Below are 19,343 nucleotides of genomic sequence, written 5' to 3' on the forward strand. Positions count from 1 at the left end.
TATGAAAAGTTATAGGGTTACAGCTGAGGGTTATGGGACATGCACCGTTTGCAAATGAAGCAGTATGTCCTCATCAGGTACAAACAGTATTGAAAGCTGGATTGTGTATAACCACCGCAAGATCGTCGTGAGCACAAATCGTCGTAAGTGCACCATAAAACGGACATCTGGAAGGGCCCTGAATTGAAAAAGCGGTGTGTGGGTGTGCACATCTGCAGGCTCCCTTCTCTTTGAAGTAAAAGATGTAGGGGTGGTCTATGGCCAGCATGGATAAAGGCAGAGATGGGAAGCAGTGATCCTTCATATGTTGCTGGACTCCAACTTCCGTCAACCCCTGTCAGCACAGCTAATGGTTTGTTGTTGTTGTTGAGTCGTTTAGTCGTGTCCAACTCTTCGTGACCCCATGGACCAGAGCACGCCAGGCACTCCTGTCTTCCACTGCCTCCCGCAGTTTGGTCAAACTCATGCTGGTAGCTTCGAGAACACTATCCAACTGTTATGTACTGAAGTTCTCACCCTGGGCCAGCAGGGGGATACTGTAGATAGTTATGCAAATGAAGGATCGAAAAGTGACATTCAGTGATTGGATAGTTTGTATGCAAATGAAGGATCGAAAAGTGACGTTCTGTGATTGGATAGTTTTAGAAAATGGCAACAGTTGCATTGTTCTGGAGCTCTATATAAGCAGGCTGACTGAGCTCCTCAGCCTAGTTCTGTTCTGGCATCTGAATAAAGAAGAGCTGTTTAAAGAATCGCTGTGAGGTCTGACATGTTCGCCCACAACTTAACACCAACCATCTCGTCCTCTGTCGTCCCCTTCTCCTTGTGCCCTCCATCTTTCCCAACATCAGGGTCTTTTCCAGGGAGTCTTTTCTTCTCATGAGGTGGCCAAAGTATTGGAGCCTCAGCTTCACGATCTGTCCTTCCAGTGAGCACTCAGGTTTCCTTAAGAATGAAGAGGTTTGATCTTCTTGCAGTCCATGAGACTCTCAAGAGTCTCCTCCAGCACCATAATTCAAAAGCATCAATTCTTTGGCGATCAGCCTTCTTTATGGTCCAGCTCTCACTTCCATACATCACTACTGGGAAAACCATAGCTTTTACTATACGGACCTTTGTTGGCAAGCTGATGTCTCTGCTTTTTAAGATGCTGTCTAGGTTTGTCTAGATGGTTTAGAGAGTTGTAATACAACAAAAGCTGGATAGCCACCGGCTCCCCATCCCTGGATTAAATACACTTTTCCTCATCTACCTGAAGCAAGAGCAAAAAGCGCTGGGAGACATTTGGGAATCTCCGTGCTCTGTAATGTAGCCACACCACCTCACTGAGTAGATGGAGCCAGAGTTAAAGCCAGACATAGCCTTGCTATCCAAAAGGGGCAGTCGGTGGGATACTGAAATGTATGTTACCCCTCTGGTTCATTCCCATGCACATCACAAGCGGCTGGTGACCTAACTGGGGCAGAACAAACAAGCACTCAAAATTCTTGTCATGTCTTTGGTTATTTTTGATTGTCCCTTGTGCTCCTGGTTGTCTCAGGCGGGTATTTGTGGCAGGGGCTCCTGTCTTCTGTCTCGCTCACTCATGGCATTTGGGGGAAGGGCACTGCTTTCATTTGCAAGAATCAGTGCTGCAGCAGCAGCAGCACGATTTAGGAAAGCATCATGGACAGGGAAGGGGAGGTTCTGTTGCCAGGTAAAGTGGGATGACCCCAACACGTTTTTGGGCCTGGGGCAAGAAATCCCAACACTGACTTGCCCACATGATACTGAAAACGTCATAATAAAATAAGCAAATTAAGACATTGCTGCTCTTTATGCTTCTTCCAAAACCTGTTGCCTGCCTCACACCCTGCATAATGGTGGGGCTGATTTTGACTGGGGAGCACTGGGCTGAAGCAGGTTGAGATGAGAGATTGGCAATAAGTGGCGCTAATAGGATTTTCTCTTTTTCCATGCGTTTTCCCCATCCTTGAATGTTTTTAGGGCATCTGAATGTGGGCAGCCCCAAGTTGGAGGGAAACATTTGCTGCTTGTATCCACTGAGAAAGTTGTGCAGTAATTATATCTTGCCTGCAAGTGCCCCTCATGGGGTTGGAACCTGGTGGTTATACCCCTGGGGCAGCAGGCACACACACACAGTTGCATAAATATTTCTGGCCTCCTCCTTTTTTGGACATGCTGGATGCTGAGTTATTTTGAGTGAATTCCTGTTTATTTTTACCATCTCTCTCTCTCTGCCCTTCACCTCCCAGACTCCTTCCTGCCTATGAATTACCCTCTTCCCTAAGCCAGATCTATAGCAGGGGGCTGCAATTCCTGGCTAACCCAGTCACCATGCAATGTTGTCTTAAAAGAGTAGGGGTGTCAGTTCTGGGAATAAGGGAGGGGCAAAGACTGCTCTTTTCACAGAGGGGAGCAGCATAGAGAGATGGTAAAAAGTGGGCGACTCAAGCAAGCATTCTAGATGGTAGTATTTTAGAAGCGCTAATAATCCCATAATCATACTCCAGGATTCCTTGCAATGTGGCAGGGGACGTTGAGGCACAGTCCTCGGATGGTGCCATGTGTGCAGATGCTTTGTCTGGCTTTGACCCTGGTTTCTAATCTAGGTGACATCTAAGTAGCCGTGTTCCCATGCTTTTGTAAGTAACTACGGTACTCTGAATTATAGGGACGCGGGTGGCACTGTGGGTTAAACCACAGAGCCTAGGACTTGCTGATCAGAAGGTTGGCGGTTCGAATCCCCGCAATGGGGTGAGCTCCCGTTGTTCAGTCCCTGCTCCTGCCCACCTAGCAGTTCGTCCAAGTGCAAGTAGATAAATAGGTACCACTCCGGCGGGAAGGTAAACGGTGTTTCCGTGTGCTGCTCTGGTTCGCCAGAAGCGGCTTAGTCATGCTGGCCACATGATCCGGAAGCTGTACGCCGGCTTCCTCGGCCAATAAAGCGAGATGAGCGCCGCAACCCCAGAGTCGGTCACAACTGGACCTAATGGCCCCTTTACCTTTTTACTCTGAATTATACCTGTTACAATGATTTCAGCATTAAACAAGCTGCTTTCATAGTATCCAGGCATTTCAGCCCTGTTGCAATTTAACAACTTTGGTTCAGCCTGGCTGGCCTTCAGTGTGCCATTCAGACCTTCTCCAAACTCTCTTGCCTTGTTTTCACCAGTTGCTCTGGGCTTTCCTGCATGGTGACATTTCACAGTTTGTAAGGTCTTTTCTTCTCTATTCCCTGAGCAATGAGATGTTCATAACAGTCTTTGTAGTTTTCCCCAGTTGGCAAAGAGAATATTGTGCTTGATTACATGGTTGGCTCCTGACCATCCTTTGTTAAGCTGATTGCTTGCTAATAGTCAGAAATGATTCACTGATATCTCCTCAGTGGGTTGTCTGGAATGTAACAACTGGAAGTTAACAAGGCCTTGATGGCTGAAGAATCTCTATTCCCCCTCTGGTTTGGGGAAAGGGCAAAGAATCCATTTGAAGCCAGATTTGCAACATTGTGTTTTAGAAAAAGCAAGGGGCATGCTGGTAGCATGATACATTTAGAAACATGTTCTGGATTGGTGCACCATTCAGTATAAAAGTGGCCAGTTTGAGCATGCCTTTAGCCTCCAGGTTGTTTCTGACTGGCTGACACTATGACACCACACCATCATTGCTACCCAGTTCCCATTTTGCTCATTGCCATCCCTCTCTGGTCTCTAATAAAACTGAGGATGAAAGTCTTCTCACTTTCGTGGACCTTTCCTCTGGATTGCTTTGTCTTAACATGGCAGCTAGACTGGTGACTGGGAGCGGCCGCCGAGACCATATAACACCGATCTTGAAAGACCTACACTGGCTCCCAGTACGTTTACGAGCACAATTCAAAGTGTTGGTGCTGACCTTTAAAGCCCTAAACAGCCTCGGTCCAGTATACCTGAAGGAGCGTCTCCACCTCCATCGTTCTGCCCGGACACTGAGGTCCAGCGCCGAGGGCCTTCTGGCGGTTCCCTCCCTGCGAGAAGTGAGGTTACAGGGAACCAGGCAGAGGGCCTTCTCGGTAGTGGCATCCGCCCTGTGGAACGCCCTCCCACCAGATATCAAAGAGAAAAATAACTACCAAACGTTAAATAACTACCATGTATAACTACCATAAATAACAAACTTTAAATAACTACCAAACTTTAAATAACTACCAAAAATAACTACCATGGAAGGCACCACATTGAGCCGCATGAAATGGAAGTCCATCAACCTCACCAAGAAACTTGCACAGGTACAGACTGATATCTTCTTTCCATGGAAGGTACCAAACTTTTAGAAGACATCTGAAGGCAGCCCTGTTTAGGGAAGCTTTTAACGTTAGGTTATTGTATTTTAGTGTTTTGTTGGAAGCCGCCCAGAGTGGCTGGGGAAACCCAGCCAGATGGGCGGGGTATAAATTATTATTATTATTATTATTATTATTATTATTATTATTATTATTATTCATGCTGGTATTGGTGTGCACATACATGCGCCAGAAGCAAAAGCAGAAAATGAAGAAGAGCCAGTGCAATTGACAATATTTTCTCTTAACCTTTCCAGTTTTGTTAAAGGCTGTCGGGTGGGGAGGCCACACTGTAGATGCTCCCCGTGGTAATGGAAAAGGAGGAACCATTGAGGAAGGAAACTGTGCCTGAGAATAGTGACTGAGTAGATACTTTCGTACCTGGGGAAGTGGTTAAAGAGTGTGTGTGCTCCTGTGTTTGTGCGCAAGTGTGCACACAACCCTGTAGAAAAGAGGAATAAAAACAGAGGATTTCGGATGGCACTCAGCAGGGAGGGGAGCCTGAGAGTGCTGCTGTCTCTTAAGTGGCAAGCTTGGACTTTCCTTCCAGCCGGCCAGCCCCACAATTTCACAATGAGAAAATACCCAGAACCTATTCCAGCTGATTCCCTTCAACCCAAGGCTCCTTCAGTATACTCGAGTGCATCACATACATTTTCATTGTGTTTAATATATGCATGATCTGAAGGCTCTTGGGGAGATGGTGTGTAGCCAATGGGGAACAGGCATAAGGGTTTATCTAGGATGGATACACCGAGTGCTTGCAAGTGAAGGCACATTCACTTTCCCATGGGATTGCATTCGCAGCTGTTCAAGGAAATGTCTAAGCTTGCATGTGCCAAAATGTACCACCCTGCATGTGTGTGTGTTTCTAAGCATGTTGAAGTTGGGTGGAATTAGTCCAGGGAAAATAAGAAAGTAGCGGGGCACATTTATGCACGGACAGATTTCCACACCTGTTGTTTTCTGACTTGAAGTCAACCCAAACGTCCCTTTTGTGTGTATTTAGAGTTGCCTGTGTTGAACCGAGGAGTGAGTGGTTTTTCCATTTACGATATGACGCACTCAGGCTTTACCCATTTTCCAACAGCTTCTGAGAATGAGCTGTATCTATTGCTATCTGGTTGCACCGCAAGACTGCAGGACCTCATGAAAAAAGCAAATTGTAGTGGTTGCAACCCAACTGAAATGGTGGTGTGAATGCATGTGCAGAAAACTCAACAGCTGCACAATTGTTATGGCCTCAGTATCCACCCTCTCTGCTGAGAAAATACCTTCTAATTAACAGCCTGTTTAGGGATATGGTCAAGGAGTAGCGGGGGGGGGGAGAGCTTGCTTTTAGGATATGTTTCCTTTTAACCTCTGTTCTGCAGTAATTCCTTGTGGTTAGAGGGCACTGCTCCCCCTTTTTTCTTGGACTCTTCCAGGAAGCTACATGATTGTTCAGGGTTGCTCCTAGCTTGTTCTGTTGCTGTGGATACTTGAAAGTGACCACTTGGTTCCATTGTTGCTGTGTACATACGGTTTGAAATGCATAGAGCTTGGTTTTTTCACAGAGTACTTTTCTACGTAGTACTTTGCAGTTGTACATACCTTCATGTGATTTCTTTGCCTAAAGTAGGAATTATTACTGTCTGTGTGCATGCAGGGGTGTGTGTGTGTGTGTGAATATTCTGTTCATCAATATTCTGTTCTCCCTTCCCCACAATAAAAAAATTCCTTCCAGTAGCACCAACCTACTGTCCCTTCCCCACAGTTAGTCTATCCATGTCCCCACAATGCTGGCAGAAATGACATAACAGCTCCCTGCATCCTTTCTCACTTTAAAAAAATCACACTTTTTCAGTGTACAGTTAATCTCTCAATTTACACACATTTAACCTGTGCGCATTCAGCTTTCTGTGTGTGGCAGAAAAAGAGAGATGAAATTTAAAAGGGGGCGAGGTTCCAGGAAAAATGACTTTGGCAATCCTACCCACTATTGAACCCAATGTGTTTTGTCTCTATGAAATTTGGCTTTAGGTACAATATCTGGAATGTAACCCCTGCACGCGTTGCAGGCTTACTGTGCTGAAACTCTGGTAGGAAAGCAGGAATGGAGTCATTAGATCTGCTTCAGTAGGAGGTGACCTGCAGACTGTGCATTAGATAGACCCAACCGTGTGGGACAGGGATGACTTGGGGACATTGTTATGTGTACAGAATCCCTATCTGCCTGCATCTAGCACTGAATGCACATTATCACACACTGTGTAGGTAAAAGGTAAAGGTAAATGGCCCCTGGACAGTTAAGTTCAGTCAAAGGCGACTATGGGGTTGCGGCTCTCATCTCACTTTCAGGCCAAGAGAGCCAACATTTGTCCACAGACAGCTTTCCGGGTCATGTGCCCAGCATGACTAAACCGCTTCTGGCACAATGGGACGCCGTGACAGAAGCCAGAGCACACGGAAGTGCCGTTTACCTTCCTGCCGCAGCGGTACCTATTTATCTACTTGCGCTAGCATGCTTTCCAACTGCTAGGTTGGCAGGAGCTGGGGCAGAGCAACAGGAGCTCACCCTGTCATGCGGATTCGAACGGCTGACCTTCTGATCGGCAAGGCCAAGAGGCTCAGTGGTTTAGACCACAGCACCACTCACGTCCCTATGCGCTGTATACACGCCCTGTGTCTCGTTACTCTTCGGGTGGAAATCTCTTTCCTGGACACCCAACCATATGGGCCACGTAGCCCAACTCACTCTGGATTCAATCTAGAGCGGCTTCTGGGGTCAGAGTGAGTTCTTCACAGGCTATGGTTAAAACTCCCCTGGGACTTTGCTGAATTTTCTGCAGCACGGATGTAGCTCAGATCAGAGGGTGCGTTTAGCTAGGGAAGATCAGGGAAGAGGAAGCTTTCATCCTGACCCCACCATCTTTCCCCTCTCCTCTCGGTGGCTCATCTTATCTTGATTAATTACTCAGAGGCAGCTTATTTATTGTACATGCCAGTTCCTGGCATTGCCGCAGCTGTGCTCACCAGACATCATTCCTCCTTCATTACGAACGCAGCCCCCAACTAGTTTGTCATTAGTTCCAGATCAGTGCCTGAAGTATCGTTGCTGCTGTGTCCCTTGCCAGGCCAAAACAGAGCCACTTACAGAGGGGTCCCTGTGCCCAAAGCTATGGATAAAGTTTCAAGACGGCTGGTAGAAAGGCACCCATATCCCCCTTCCCCAGGATATTAGAAGCAGATCTTTAGAAAGCCAGGCTGCTTCTGCTCTCCACCAGATTCTATATCTGGGGAAAAGTGCAAGATCAAGGGATTTTCTGCTCAGTTTTATTTGTAACAGGTCCCTTTTCTAGATGCAGATTCTTCCCTCTCCTCTAATAGCCAGCAGTGGCGTAGCGTGGGTTGTCAGCACCCGGGGCAAGGCAAGTAATTTGCGCCCCCTAACACGTGGATTTGCGCCCCCTAACCCTAACCCCCAGATGTTGCGCCTGGTGCGGCCGGCCCCCCCTGCACCCCCCACGCTATGCCACTGATAGCCAGGATGCACCATCCTGTCATTGGGTAGAGAAGACATACCACCCCCTTACTAACTATGGAGTTTTAAAGAAACATTCTACATATTCACGCTGGTAGCATAAAGCTAAAGGTTAAGCTTTCAGAGACAGTCTCTGCTGTGGGGGAATCAGGGCGCAGTTAGCACTTCTCTGGCAACTTCCCATATATCCCTATGGAAGTTACCCTTCCCTTCTGAAGGCCTAGGTTTTGAAAACTATTTGTGTTGTGATGTGTGTGTGTGTTTTGAAGGAAGTTATAAATTTGTAGTTTGCTGTACTAAAACGATTCCCTCTTTCATTTCTTCACTTCAAAAGCTCTCAAGTTAACCCGTGTAAACTTGCGTGTATCAGGATCTCACTTCTCCTCTGTGTCCCTGTGGTGGATTACCAATCCATCAAAGCACCCTGTGTGGGTTTTTTCTCATTCCAGCACCGGCAGAGAACAACTTTAGGATTGTTCGCACTTTTGTGTCCTCTTCTGTTTTGTGTGTGCACAATTGAGCAGGGGAATGCATAGCTGTTTGTGCCTTTTTATGGCATAATGAAAGCTTCCCTCTGTGACTTCTTGAAAACTTCTGTAATTGTGGCAATTATCATGCATTTATGCCCTTTGAATGTATTAATGTATATGGATGAATGTTGTGGAGGACTGAAAATCTAGGCTTCCTAGATGTAAGGTCAGAGAACTGATCCACCTAATTTGGTATTGTGCAATAGCTGTCTAGAGTAATGGCCAGGAACTATTTTTCTTTATTAAAAAACACACACCCTGAAATTCTCAGCTACCCATATTCTGTTCCAGATGCAATTTCCCATTCCACCCTCCTGGCATCTTTACCAAGCTGACAGCCCTGGCCATCATTCTTAGCCCTCCATCTCCATCCTTAAGTGTAGATTCATCTTCACCACTTCATTCTGAGGGGCATTAATCATGAGGGTTTTTATTGCTTTGCATTTGGCAAGAGGGAATCTGCGCAAGTAGGGGAGAAAGGTCATATATGTGGACTGGCAGGTGCTGATGAGCCCTGCATCCAGCTTTCCTTGTGCCCTGTAGCCAGGAAAGCTGGCAGCAGCTAACATTGGATGGGGCTTCTGCAGTCATAACACAGCACCATAACAAAGCTCGCAGCTGCTCAGCATACTAAATTGTTGTATTGGCCATGGTGCGTAGGCAGATGCCTTGATCCAAGAGAAAAGGGGAAATGGACACCGTACCCATAATTGCCCACAACTTTTGCCATATTAAAGCATTCCTGTGCTAGATTTCCCCCTTCAAACCACCCCTCTTCTCATAAGACCCTTTCCTGGTAAGCACAGTCAGTTGAATCTGACATTCTGCTTTGGCTCTCTTGGGGGAAATCATTTATGAAAGCATATCCCCCCCACCAACTGTTGCAACCCACTTGTTTGGCCATGTTAATGGAAAAATCTCTGTCCAGAAGCCATGACAATCCAGTGGGAAGAGCCTCTAGGTCCCTGAGAGGAGGGGAAGCAGGATGTTGGATGTGGGGAGAAAGGAGAGTGCTTTAAAAGCTTCATTCCCCAAAGGAGCTGACATTCACAAGGGTTTGGAAAAGTTTGGGCCTCTAAAACAGTGGCATGCACACTGGAGCTTGTAGACCACGGCAGGGTGTGGATGGATTATATGGGCTACTACAGTGAATACAGTGGTACTTCAGGTTACATACGCTTCAGGTTACATATGCTTCAGGTTACAGGCTCCACTAACCCAGAAATAGTGCTTCAGGTTAAGAACTTTGCTTCAGGATGAGAACAGAAATCGGGCTCCGGCAGCACGGCAGCAGCAGGAGGCCCCATTAGCTAAAGTGGTGCTTCAGGTTAAGAACAGTTTCAGGTTAAGTACGGACCTCCGGAATGGATTAAGTACTTAACCCGAGGTACCACTGTATGCCACTTTCTACGGCAGCAAGGGGAGGAGAGAGAGAGATCTATGCTACATCTTCAAAGTTGGTCTGAAAGAGTCAGGAAATTCTGGAAAAGGGATTCCAAGGTTTCACAGAAGCACCAGGCTAAGCAAGGGTGGGGAACCTGTGACCATCCAGATGTTGTTGGACTCCAACTCCCATCAGCCCCAGCAAGCCCAGTCAATGGCCAGGGCTGCTTGGAGTTGTTGTCCAACAACATCATGTTCCCCCTCACCCGAAATAAAGAAATGTATCGGACCTTTCTTCTCCAGGGGTTCAGATTTTGATGTGTTCCTTGATAAGTACTGACTGAAATCTGTTCTCCTGTTCTGCAGCTCTTAGACCAAGTATCCGAAAGTTACTAGCCTGATTTTTAAAAAACTGTCCAGCTGGAGTTGGGAGCTGGCAGAGGACCAGGCCACTCCATTTCTCTGCAGGGCACAGAAGAGGCAACTTCCCTCCTCTGGCGGCTTGGTTTCTGTGCTGAGCACAGAGAGACAGGGCACCCTCTCCCTTCTCTGCCAGCCTGCTTACCCTTGTCTCCTGAGGCTACCGGGAAAATACTCAATGGTTAAGTCTTGAGTATGTGTCTGGTGATTGCTTCCCAGCCCTGTTTGGAGATGTTAAGAATTGAACCCAGAACCTTGTGCAAGGGAATCATGTGTTCCACCACGGAGCTACAGCCTTTCCCCTTAAGATTGTGTTGCATCACACTTTTCTGGGCAGGAAGCAGGGTCTGTCTCATGCTACAAACTGTTTGCCATTTGTACTAATTTTTGCTTTGATTATGTAAAATACAGTTTCATTATGATCGGAATTTTTGTTTGTTTGTGGTACTGCCATTTTTCGCTTTATGCATTGTTAGGTATTTTATTACGGTAAGCCGCCTTGAGTTTTCATTTTCAAAGCCAGTGTATGTGCTTCCAAAGCAAGTGTGCAACTGAGTAAATACCATATTTTTTGCACCATAACACTCACTTTTTTCCTCCTAGAAAGTAAGGGGAAATGTCTGTGCGTGTTATGGAGTGAATGCCTGCGGGTGGGATCTGCTGCAGTCATGAGCAGAGGATCCATGGTTCCCCTTCCTTCCCTCCTCCGTGGTTACAAAGCATGGATCCACATGGATCCTCAGGATTTTTGCATTGGGCTACTCCAAACTCACTGTCAGATCACATGTCTGTGGCCACAGCATGAACCACAAAAATCATATAGCCACTATCTCTAGAATATTTTTTTTCTTGTTTTCTTGTTAAAAAACTATGTGCGTGTTATGGTCTGTTTCGTGTTATAGAGCGAAAAATACGGTACATAAAACAGCCACACAAAACTGACTGGTGTAGGGAAGCCTCAGGATATAGTTCAGCCTGGGAGCTTTCTCTTTAATCTGTTTTGATATTGGACTATGAGAGAGAGCTGAGAGAGAGAGAGAGAGAGAGAGAGAGGCTGCCCTTGTCCCTTAAGGCAACTGTGAAACAGTTTGTGGGCTGGTCGAAATCGCTTCATGTCCCTGTTCATAAAGTGTTTCAAGAGCTGGAGGGAGGGAGGGCGCGACAGCTGCAGTGGAGATCCAGGAACAGGTGATGGATGCAAATGTTGTGGTCTGAGAGGCGCATGGTTTCTGAGGAGTGCGCTGCTGCCGCCGCCTCTCCTTGCTGGAGGAAGGGATTGAAAGGTCTCCCCCTCTGCTCACCACCTCCCCTCCACCCTTCTCACTCCCCACAAAAACTGCCTGTGGTGGAATTTGATTTCATTTCCCCTTTTAACTAATTGGCGTTTTCATTAAGCCCCTTAATGTCGTGGGGAGGGGTGGGATGCTCAAGGTCACTGAGGCACAGTGCGTAATGGAAAAGAGGCAGACAGCCTTAGCCGGCTCAGCAGAAATCTGGCCCCCCAGCGCTTTTTATCCCTCTTTGTTTCGTTCATTGGTGCTTTCTCCTATATATCATCCCTATGCTGGCTGACCCTCTCAAGTCCCGGAAGCAATCCCGGTTTCTGATTTGATCCCAGAATGTCCTGCTTTTCCTTAGGACACCCATATTTTCATTGGGGAAATGTTGGAGGGTATGGAGTTATGCAACCCCCCCCCCCCCAAATCAAGGAGATAAGTAACTATACAACCTTTGGGAGACATCTGAAGGGATAGGGAAGTTTTTTTAATACTCTGTTTATGTTTTTGTATATGTTGGAAGCCACCCACAGTGCCTGGGGCAACCCAGTCAGAAGGGAGGGGCATAATAATAATAATAATAATAATAATAATAATAATAGTAATAATAGGTGTTCCTATTTTCATCTGGGAAATGTTGGAGGGTATACGCTGGTGCAGCCACCCCCTGCACTTATGCCCAAATCACCCTATTCTTTTTCCAATGCTTGTTCAACCCACTTTTTGTTGCAGTAGCAAACTGTTCCCTGAATTACTGCAAAAGACTGTCAGCTTTCCTTCACTTTCTGCACCCAGTCAAACCTCCCATGCTTTTATTCAAGGCTGCCTGTCCTTCATATAGCATGCCTGTTTTATTATTATTAATATTATTATTATTAACATTATTAACATTATTAACATTATTAACATTATTAACATTATTAACATATTATTATTATTATTATTATTATTACTACCTCGCCTTCACCCTAAAGCTCCAGTACAGGTTACAGCAATTAAAACACAATGTTAAAAGCAGTTTAAAACAACTCACAAACAGAAGGAAGTCAGCACCATCAGCACACAAATCATCATAAAGGCACAATAAAAAGGATGTCTGGATGGGCTCTTAAATTGCACAAGCACTCTGTGAAAATTACAGGCCCTTAGTCTGGGGCTTTATTGGCCTGTTTGATCAATCTGGCCCTAGTCAAAAAGGCCTCTGTTTCTGTTGTTAGAGAGAAAAATCAAGTTCATGGCTAGTTATAGACAGAAACTGTGAGCTCTATGTGAATCACCAAAATGGAGCTCAGAGACCACCAGGGCTCTGTGGACCACAGTTTGAGAACCTTTGGGTCTCTACACTGAGTGGCAGCAGTCCTCTAAAGCAGGGGTTGTCAACTGGTCCCTATTGCCCACTAGTGGGCTTTTCAGGATTCTAGGTTGGCAGTAGGGGGGGTTCTACGGCGCAAGCTGAATCCTCCTTCCATCGAGCACTGGTGGGCGGTAAGAAAATTTTACCATCAAGAAAGATGCATTAGTGGACGGTAGGTCTAAAAAGGTTGACTACCCCTGCTCTAGGGTCTCAGACACTGGTCTTTCTCTGTGTTGTGTGACCTGCACGTGTGGTAAATAATGTATGCTGCATGTGTGGCTTTGCATATGCCGTGAGTGTGTAGGAGTGGTGCATATCTCTTGTGTTCATGCATAAATGAGCACAATCACTTTGGCCATGACCGCTCATGCGCCTGTGGCCCCTGGAGGGCTGCCCGGCCTGAAGGTGGCCCTCAAACTGAAATTGGTTAACCACCTCTGTGTGGAGTCAAGGATAGCTCATGAGACAACCAGATAATGAAACCAGTGACGGGAACAATGAAGAAGATGGAATAGAGACCACAAAGACGCTGGTGTGAAGGAACTGGAACTATAGCTCCCACGGAAAGAAGATGATGAATCGAAGACTAAATGGCTTGACGACAAAGTTGGTTTTTTGGTAGTGGGGAAGGGACAAACTGAAAAGAAGTCTATTAGGTAACCTTCTGAAATAATTTTCAGAACCCAGCAGCCAGAGACAGACTTTTGCCAGGCGGGAAGAAAGCTGGAAAAGCAATCTCCACCCAGGACATGGACTCGCCATTGGTTTCGTTGTTTGGTTGCCAACATGAGACAAGTTAGTTTTTGTCCAGCACGTGATTTTAAGGACTGATGTAAGGGAAAGTGTGTGTATCGGTACACAAGCCTTTGGCATTTTCCTTTGTATGTAAATACAGGCAGAAGAGAAACTGCAGTCTGTGCTTCTGAGATAGGGGGTGGGGTAGAATGTGCTTAGGACCCCCCTATCTTTTAACCTGTCTTAGCCCTCAGCATCCCAAAGCTGCCCAGTTGCAGTGGGACCAGGGATCAGAGCATGCTTCTAATTGCCGCCCCCACCACCCCAGGGACCCCTGTCACACTCTCGCAGCTCTCTTTCTCAGTCCCGCTAATGCTCTGCTCCATTTCTTTCAGGTTGCTGGTGGGAGCGCCACAGGCGGCTGCTTTGCCGGGTCAAAAGGCCAGCAGGACTGGCGGCTTGTATGCCTGTCCCTTGACCCATGAGATTAATGACTGCCAACGAGTGCCCATCGATGAGGGAGGTAAGTGAGCAGCACTGTGAAAACACCCAAGGCTGTCATATGGTGTCATTCAGTGTCTGATTTGGATCAGGGTGATTAAACTGGAGTCAGTTTGGAATTGGAGTTGGGCATGATGACGATGATTTTATTTATACTCCACCCATCAAGCTGGGTTTCTCCAGACACTCTGGGCAGCTCCCAACATATCTGAAAACATAAAACAGGGATGTCCAACAGGTCGATCGCGATCTACTGGTCGAACCCTGGGAGGTTTTGGTAGATCACGATTGATCGCTGGCTCCTCCATCTGGCCCCGCTCCCTCGCCCTGCCCTCTAGATCGGCAGTACGAAAGACGGAGGTCTTGCTGCGAGACCGGCTGTTTCATAAGTGATCCCTTGGTGAGCAGTTTAATTCATTTTTTCCTTTGCCCTGCCCCCCCCAATGGGTTTACCCTCCCCTAAAAAAAGCTCATCAACTTTGCTCTGAACCCCCCCCCCCCCCAAAAAAAACCAGGACATTCCTCCCTAGAAAAAGTTCAACAATAACTTTGACCTGAACCCGCCAAAACTTGGGTAGATCATTACGTCCCTGACATAAAACATCAAGCATTAAAAACCTCCCAATACAGGGCTGCCTTCAGATGTCTTCTGAAAGTTTTGTAATTCTTTATCTCCTTGACATCTGAAGAGAGGGCATTCCACAGGGAGGGCACCACTGCCAAGAAGGCCCTCTGCCTGGTTCCCTGTACCTTTGCTTCTCGCAGTGAGGGAACCAGCAGAAGACCCTCGGAGGAGGACCTCAGTGTCTGGGCTGAGCGATGGGGGTGGAGGCGTTCCTTCAGCTATACTGATACCATTTCCTGCATCCTGTGCGTGGCTTAATTTGATCCTGCCTGGATTTTCCACAGTGTAAACCTGCAACCTGCTTTTCAGTCACCTGCTCACACTCTGAACATGTTAAATAAGAATTGGTTGAGTGACTGAGGGCATATTGATTCAATTTCCTTTACCATTATGTAACAATACCCTGTTCTCACAAGCTTGCCCCGGCACCTTGACCTCCAGAAATTTAGCATAAGATGTACTAAGGCTAGTCTGGATTATGGTTCCTAAATCTTATCTGGATCAATTCAGTTCTTCTTAGAGTGCAATGATGAGAATTCCTATGGACACTGGATTGGATTGGACACCTTGGTATTCCAGCATAGAATTATTGCTGCCAGTGTAACACCTTTTTCTGGGTTTCTACCACATTGTTACAAACATGCTTACCAGAGTATTCTACTCCTTAGGACCAAACTACATGTGATACGGGAGGTCTGCAATTAAATCTGCCAGATTTCTTAAAAGTGACTGGAGGTGTGTGTGCATTAGGTGGACGGGAGCAACAGTACTATGTGAGGGAGATCTCATGCTGCAGCTCCAGCCCAAATTGCCTCCATGGAGCTTCAGAGAGAAACACAGAACTACTTGCATTGTACCTGCTCTTAATTGAGAGATCCTGTCAAGGCCCATGCGCGCTGTGTAAAATCCTGGCCAGTGCACCAACACAAATTCATTACGGCTGCTCTATTGAGTACGTTCAACTTACCAGAACTGCTGAATATGGCAGGGCCCGGATTGACACCTGAATATTTTCCCTCCAAGGCTCATGGCTGCTTTATGCAAATCAGGCACCGTACTTCTAATTTTAGCTCAAGAGGCCCATTTGTGGATCTCCCAAGACACAAGTAGTCTGGCCCTCATTGGCCACCGGATTGGTTGAGGTTATTTCCCGTCCCAACGTATTAGGAGAGGAGCAAATGCTCCATATCCTGTCCTGCATAATGGAGGGAGGAGCTTGAATCCTCTCCCTAAGTTGAGATTGATATCTCCTCTCCATCTCCTCCACACCTTGCAGTTGACCTGAAGAAGGAGAGCAAGGAGAACCAATGGCTGGGAGTCACCGTCAAGAGCCAGGGCCCCGGCGGCAAGATTGTGGTCAGTGGCCATGGATGGATGGATGGGTGGGTGGTCATTCTGTTAACCTGTTTGGGTCTGGATTTCAGAGTATAGGCTGCTGTCCTCTGTGTTATATATAGCAGCAGAAGGAGCTCCTTGCTCTTCCCTCAGGGTTTTTCTTTGGGGAGGGGGGAGGGACAGTTTAGTGCAGTGATTCCCATTCTTTTTTTGGCCATGCCCCACCTAAGCACCTCTAAAATCCTGATCTCCGCCCCGCCCCCAGTGACATAAAATTCTTATTATTCAAAAAGTGAACTCCTATTCACATGGAGGAAGCCTAAAAGGCCACTCACTGTTAATAACTCATTCTCGAATTGCCCCCCCCCCCTTAAAAACCAGATTGCCCCATGTTGGGAACCACGAGTTTAGCAGATTATAGTGGCAAGTGGGTGGAGGGATATAAAAGGAGACAGATTTCAGATGAGCTGAGGACAGATGGGATAAGGTGAGGTTAAGAAGAGCCCCCCCCCCTTGCTGCTTTTGTGTCCATATTAGGGCTGGGCGATATCTGGTTGTTAACATCGCGATATATCACCTGATGAACATCGCAATATACTGATAACATCGTGATGTCTGAAATAATTGGCTGGCTTCAGGGCTTTTCCCACATCATGATTTTTGCCTAGCACACACAAACGTGCATCATGATTTGCGATATATTGCCAGGTCAAAAATTACGAAGCCCATAGTAGGATATGAGCTCTAAACCAGTTTTGGATTATCATATTGATACTGTATATCATCCAGCCCCCGTTCACATTAGCAGTGGAAACCAATTCTAGGTCATTTGGTAGGTGGGGTTATTCAGAAAGGTGTTCCTGTATTTCACACCCCCGTTAAGAGGATCACATTCAGTGGAGTTCTGTGAGGCTCTCCTAGGTATCTGCTCTGCTTCCTGGATAGAAAGTTCAGCTTTTCTGTGTCTTGTAATTGAAACACCCTGGGAAGGGGTGTATAGTTGGGGAAGGCTCAACTCTGATAACATCCACATGAATAAATCATTCTAGTGGTGTGTTTGCTGTTTTGTAAAGAGGAACACACACTTCTGTACACCTGTGTCACTTGGGAACAGCCCAGAAGTCAGGATGTATTAAGGGTCTTTTGATCTGAAATAACAACTTTGTTGATCTGAAATAACAATTCGTGAACATGGTCTGTGTCTGAGCCAATTTGCACCATCAGAGAAAGCACACACTAAGTTCTTTGTGCACATGGAAAGCTAGTGTGTTAGGGAATAGGTTAGGCCAACCCTTATTACTGACATGATTGCTTTCTGAGTGCAGGGATTTTTTTTTTTTTTTTACTTTTTAAACAGCACTGCCGACATGGCCTGCCATATGTCCACATCTATCATTTTTATTGTATTCTCTCTGTGTTTATGACAATAAACTTGAAATTGTCAACCCCATATATACATGGATACTTTTCATTGTGGAGGGAAGTTGTGCAAACTAAGAGCTGGGCCTTCTTTCTGAAGGACCTTGGGAAGAGAAAGCACAACTCATTGATTATGCTTTCCTGCTTTTTGGAATCTTCTAACAGCATTATCGGTTTCTCACCCTGGACTATTCCCCTTCCACCTGTTTATGTGTGTGTCCTCAGTAAGCCTTGTTACCCAAGAACTGACTTAACTTGGAGTAAATGTTGTCATATGGTCTTCCATATCGGGACATTTAAATACCTTCTGCTTAGATACCATAAGGGAGCAATTAAGCCACGTAAATAGCTTCCTAGGTTAAATGTTTGATATAACCATGCAGTTCTGTGCAGGAATGCCAGAAGGCAGCAGATTTTTCCCCCCTAACCCACTTTTCCATGTCATTTCCCTTCCCATGTATCCCAGACCTGTGCCCACTTGTACGAAGCACGTAACCGGGTAAACGAATCTCTGGAGACGAGGGACGTAATCGGCCGCTGCTACATGCTCAGCGAGGGGCTGCAAGTCTCTGACGAACTGGATGGCGGCGAGTGGAAATTCTGCGAAGGGCGGCCCCAGGGACACGACCGCTTTGGCTTCTGCCAGCAAGGGGTGGCGACCGGCTTCACTGCAGATAGGCATTATATCCTCTTTGGGGCGCCTGGTACCTACAACTGGAAGGGTAAGCTGGCACACATATGCCTGGCCCAGGGAGCGTGGGGAGCGTTAAATAACATAGCTGTGACCCGACATCTGTCAGCATTATGCAAACCAACTGTCCTGGCTTTGGAGGCTATGACAGCCTCCAGTGGGCCAGTTGGTGAAGGTCCTGTTGCTTCCCCTAAAATTAGAGAATGGAGCATGGCCAGAGGGCATCCTCCTGGCCATTTCCATTTCCTTGGGAATGTGCCTTCTTTACCAAGCACAGGGAGCTGCCTGGTCAGACCTCTGGTTCATTCTGCTCAGTATTGTCTGCACTGCAGCTGCTCCCCAGGATTTCAGGCAGAATTCCTCCCCCCTCCCCCCGAGGATGCCAGGAGTGAAATCAGGACTTCCCGCATGTGCTCTGTCATTGAGCTAAGGTGAGGTTACGAGATTTTTTTCAATGAATCCGGGGGCACTTTTCAACTTCAATTGATTTTGTATGGGGACTGATTTGTAAATCCGGGGACCGTCCCCAGGAAATGGGGACGTCTGGTAACCTTAAGCTAAGGCCCTTATCCAACATGACCAGTACTGCACCTCTGTGCCAGATGGAAGAGTCAGTGGGTGCTCCCACCTTGATCAGCACCCCCCCTTGTGGTGGTCAGCATTGCTGATGATTTACACCTCCTCCAAGGAAATGCTAATGGGATGCATGGCAGTTCTGACCTTTGATTGCCTAGTAGACAGGGGTGTCAGAACCACGTGAATCACCGATGGGCATGCCCATCACGCACCCCTGCCATCTCTTTGCCACTTGGAACAGCCCAATGAGCGTTCCAGTTCTGAGTACCTGCTGGGTTGTGAACCCACACCCCCCCATATGGACCCGGTGGATGAACCAGGTATGGCTTCCGAGTCTCAATGGAGACAGCTGGGAAAAGTGCAATGTGCAATTCACCCACGCGTTGCTGTTGTACTGTGCTGTGAGGCCGTGGATCCTCAACCCAACCTCTTCCTCCCCCCTCCCGCCAATCACTAACAGGTGTTTGGTTTGGCAGGGACCATACGGGCAGAGCTGAGTGGCTTGAATTTGAGTTACTACGACGACGGGCCGTATGAAGCCGGGGGAGAGAAGGACCAGGACCCCTCGCTCATCCCCTTGCCTGCCAACAGCTACCTTGGTACGGGGTTGCGCCCGGCAGGCGAAGCATCACAGAGCAATTGGACAGGCCACC

General features: G+C 47.0%; 1 protein-coding gene across 7 annotated transcripts in view; it reads left to right on the forward strand.

Annotated features, from left to right (window-relative positions):
- Positions 1 to 19,343, forward strand: part of ITGA7 (integrin subunit alpha 7) — a 96,909-nt gene that overhangs the window by 40,948 nt on the left and 36,618 nt on the right. For 6 of the 7 annotated variants that reach the window (XM_082212395.1, XM_082212397.1, XM_082212398.1 and 3 more), the window contains 4 exons: positions 13,939 to 14,066; positions 15,946 to 16,025; positions 17,890 to 18,145; positions 19,167 to 19,289. In XM_082212395.1, coding sequence (XP_082068521.1) covers positions 13,939 to 14,066; positions 15,946 to 16,025; positions 17,890 to 18,145; positions 19,167 to 19,289 — 587 coding nt within the window. The remainder of the gene's footprint in view (positions 1 to 13,938; positions 14,067 to 15,945; positions 16,026 to 17,889; positions 18,146 to 19,166; positions 19,290 to 19,343) is intronic. The other variant, XM_082212396.1, reaches the window with a different exon arrangement.

Source organism: Podarcis vaucheri (genome assembly GCF_965113315.1).
Source record: "Podarcis vaucheri genome assembly, chromosome: 2".
Taxonomy (NCBI): Eukaryota; Metazoa; Chordata; class Lepidosauria; order Squamata; family Lacertidae; genus Podarcis; species Podarcis vaucheri.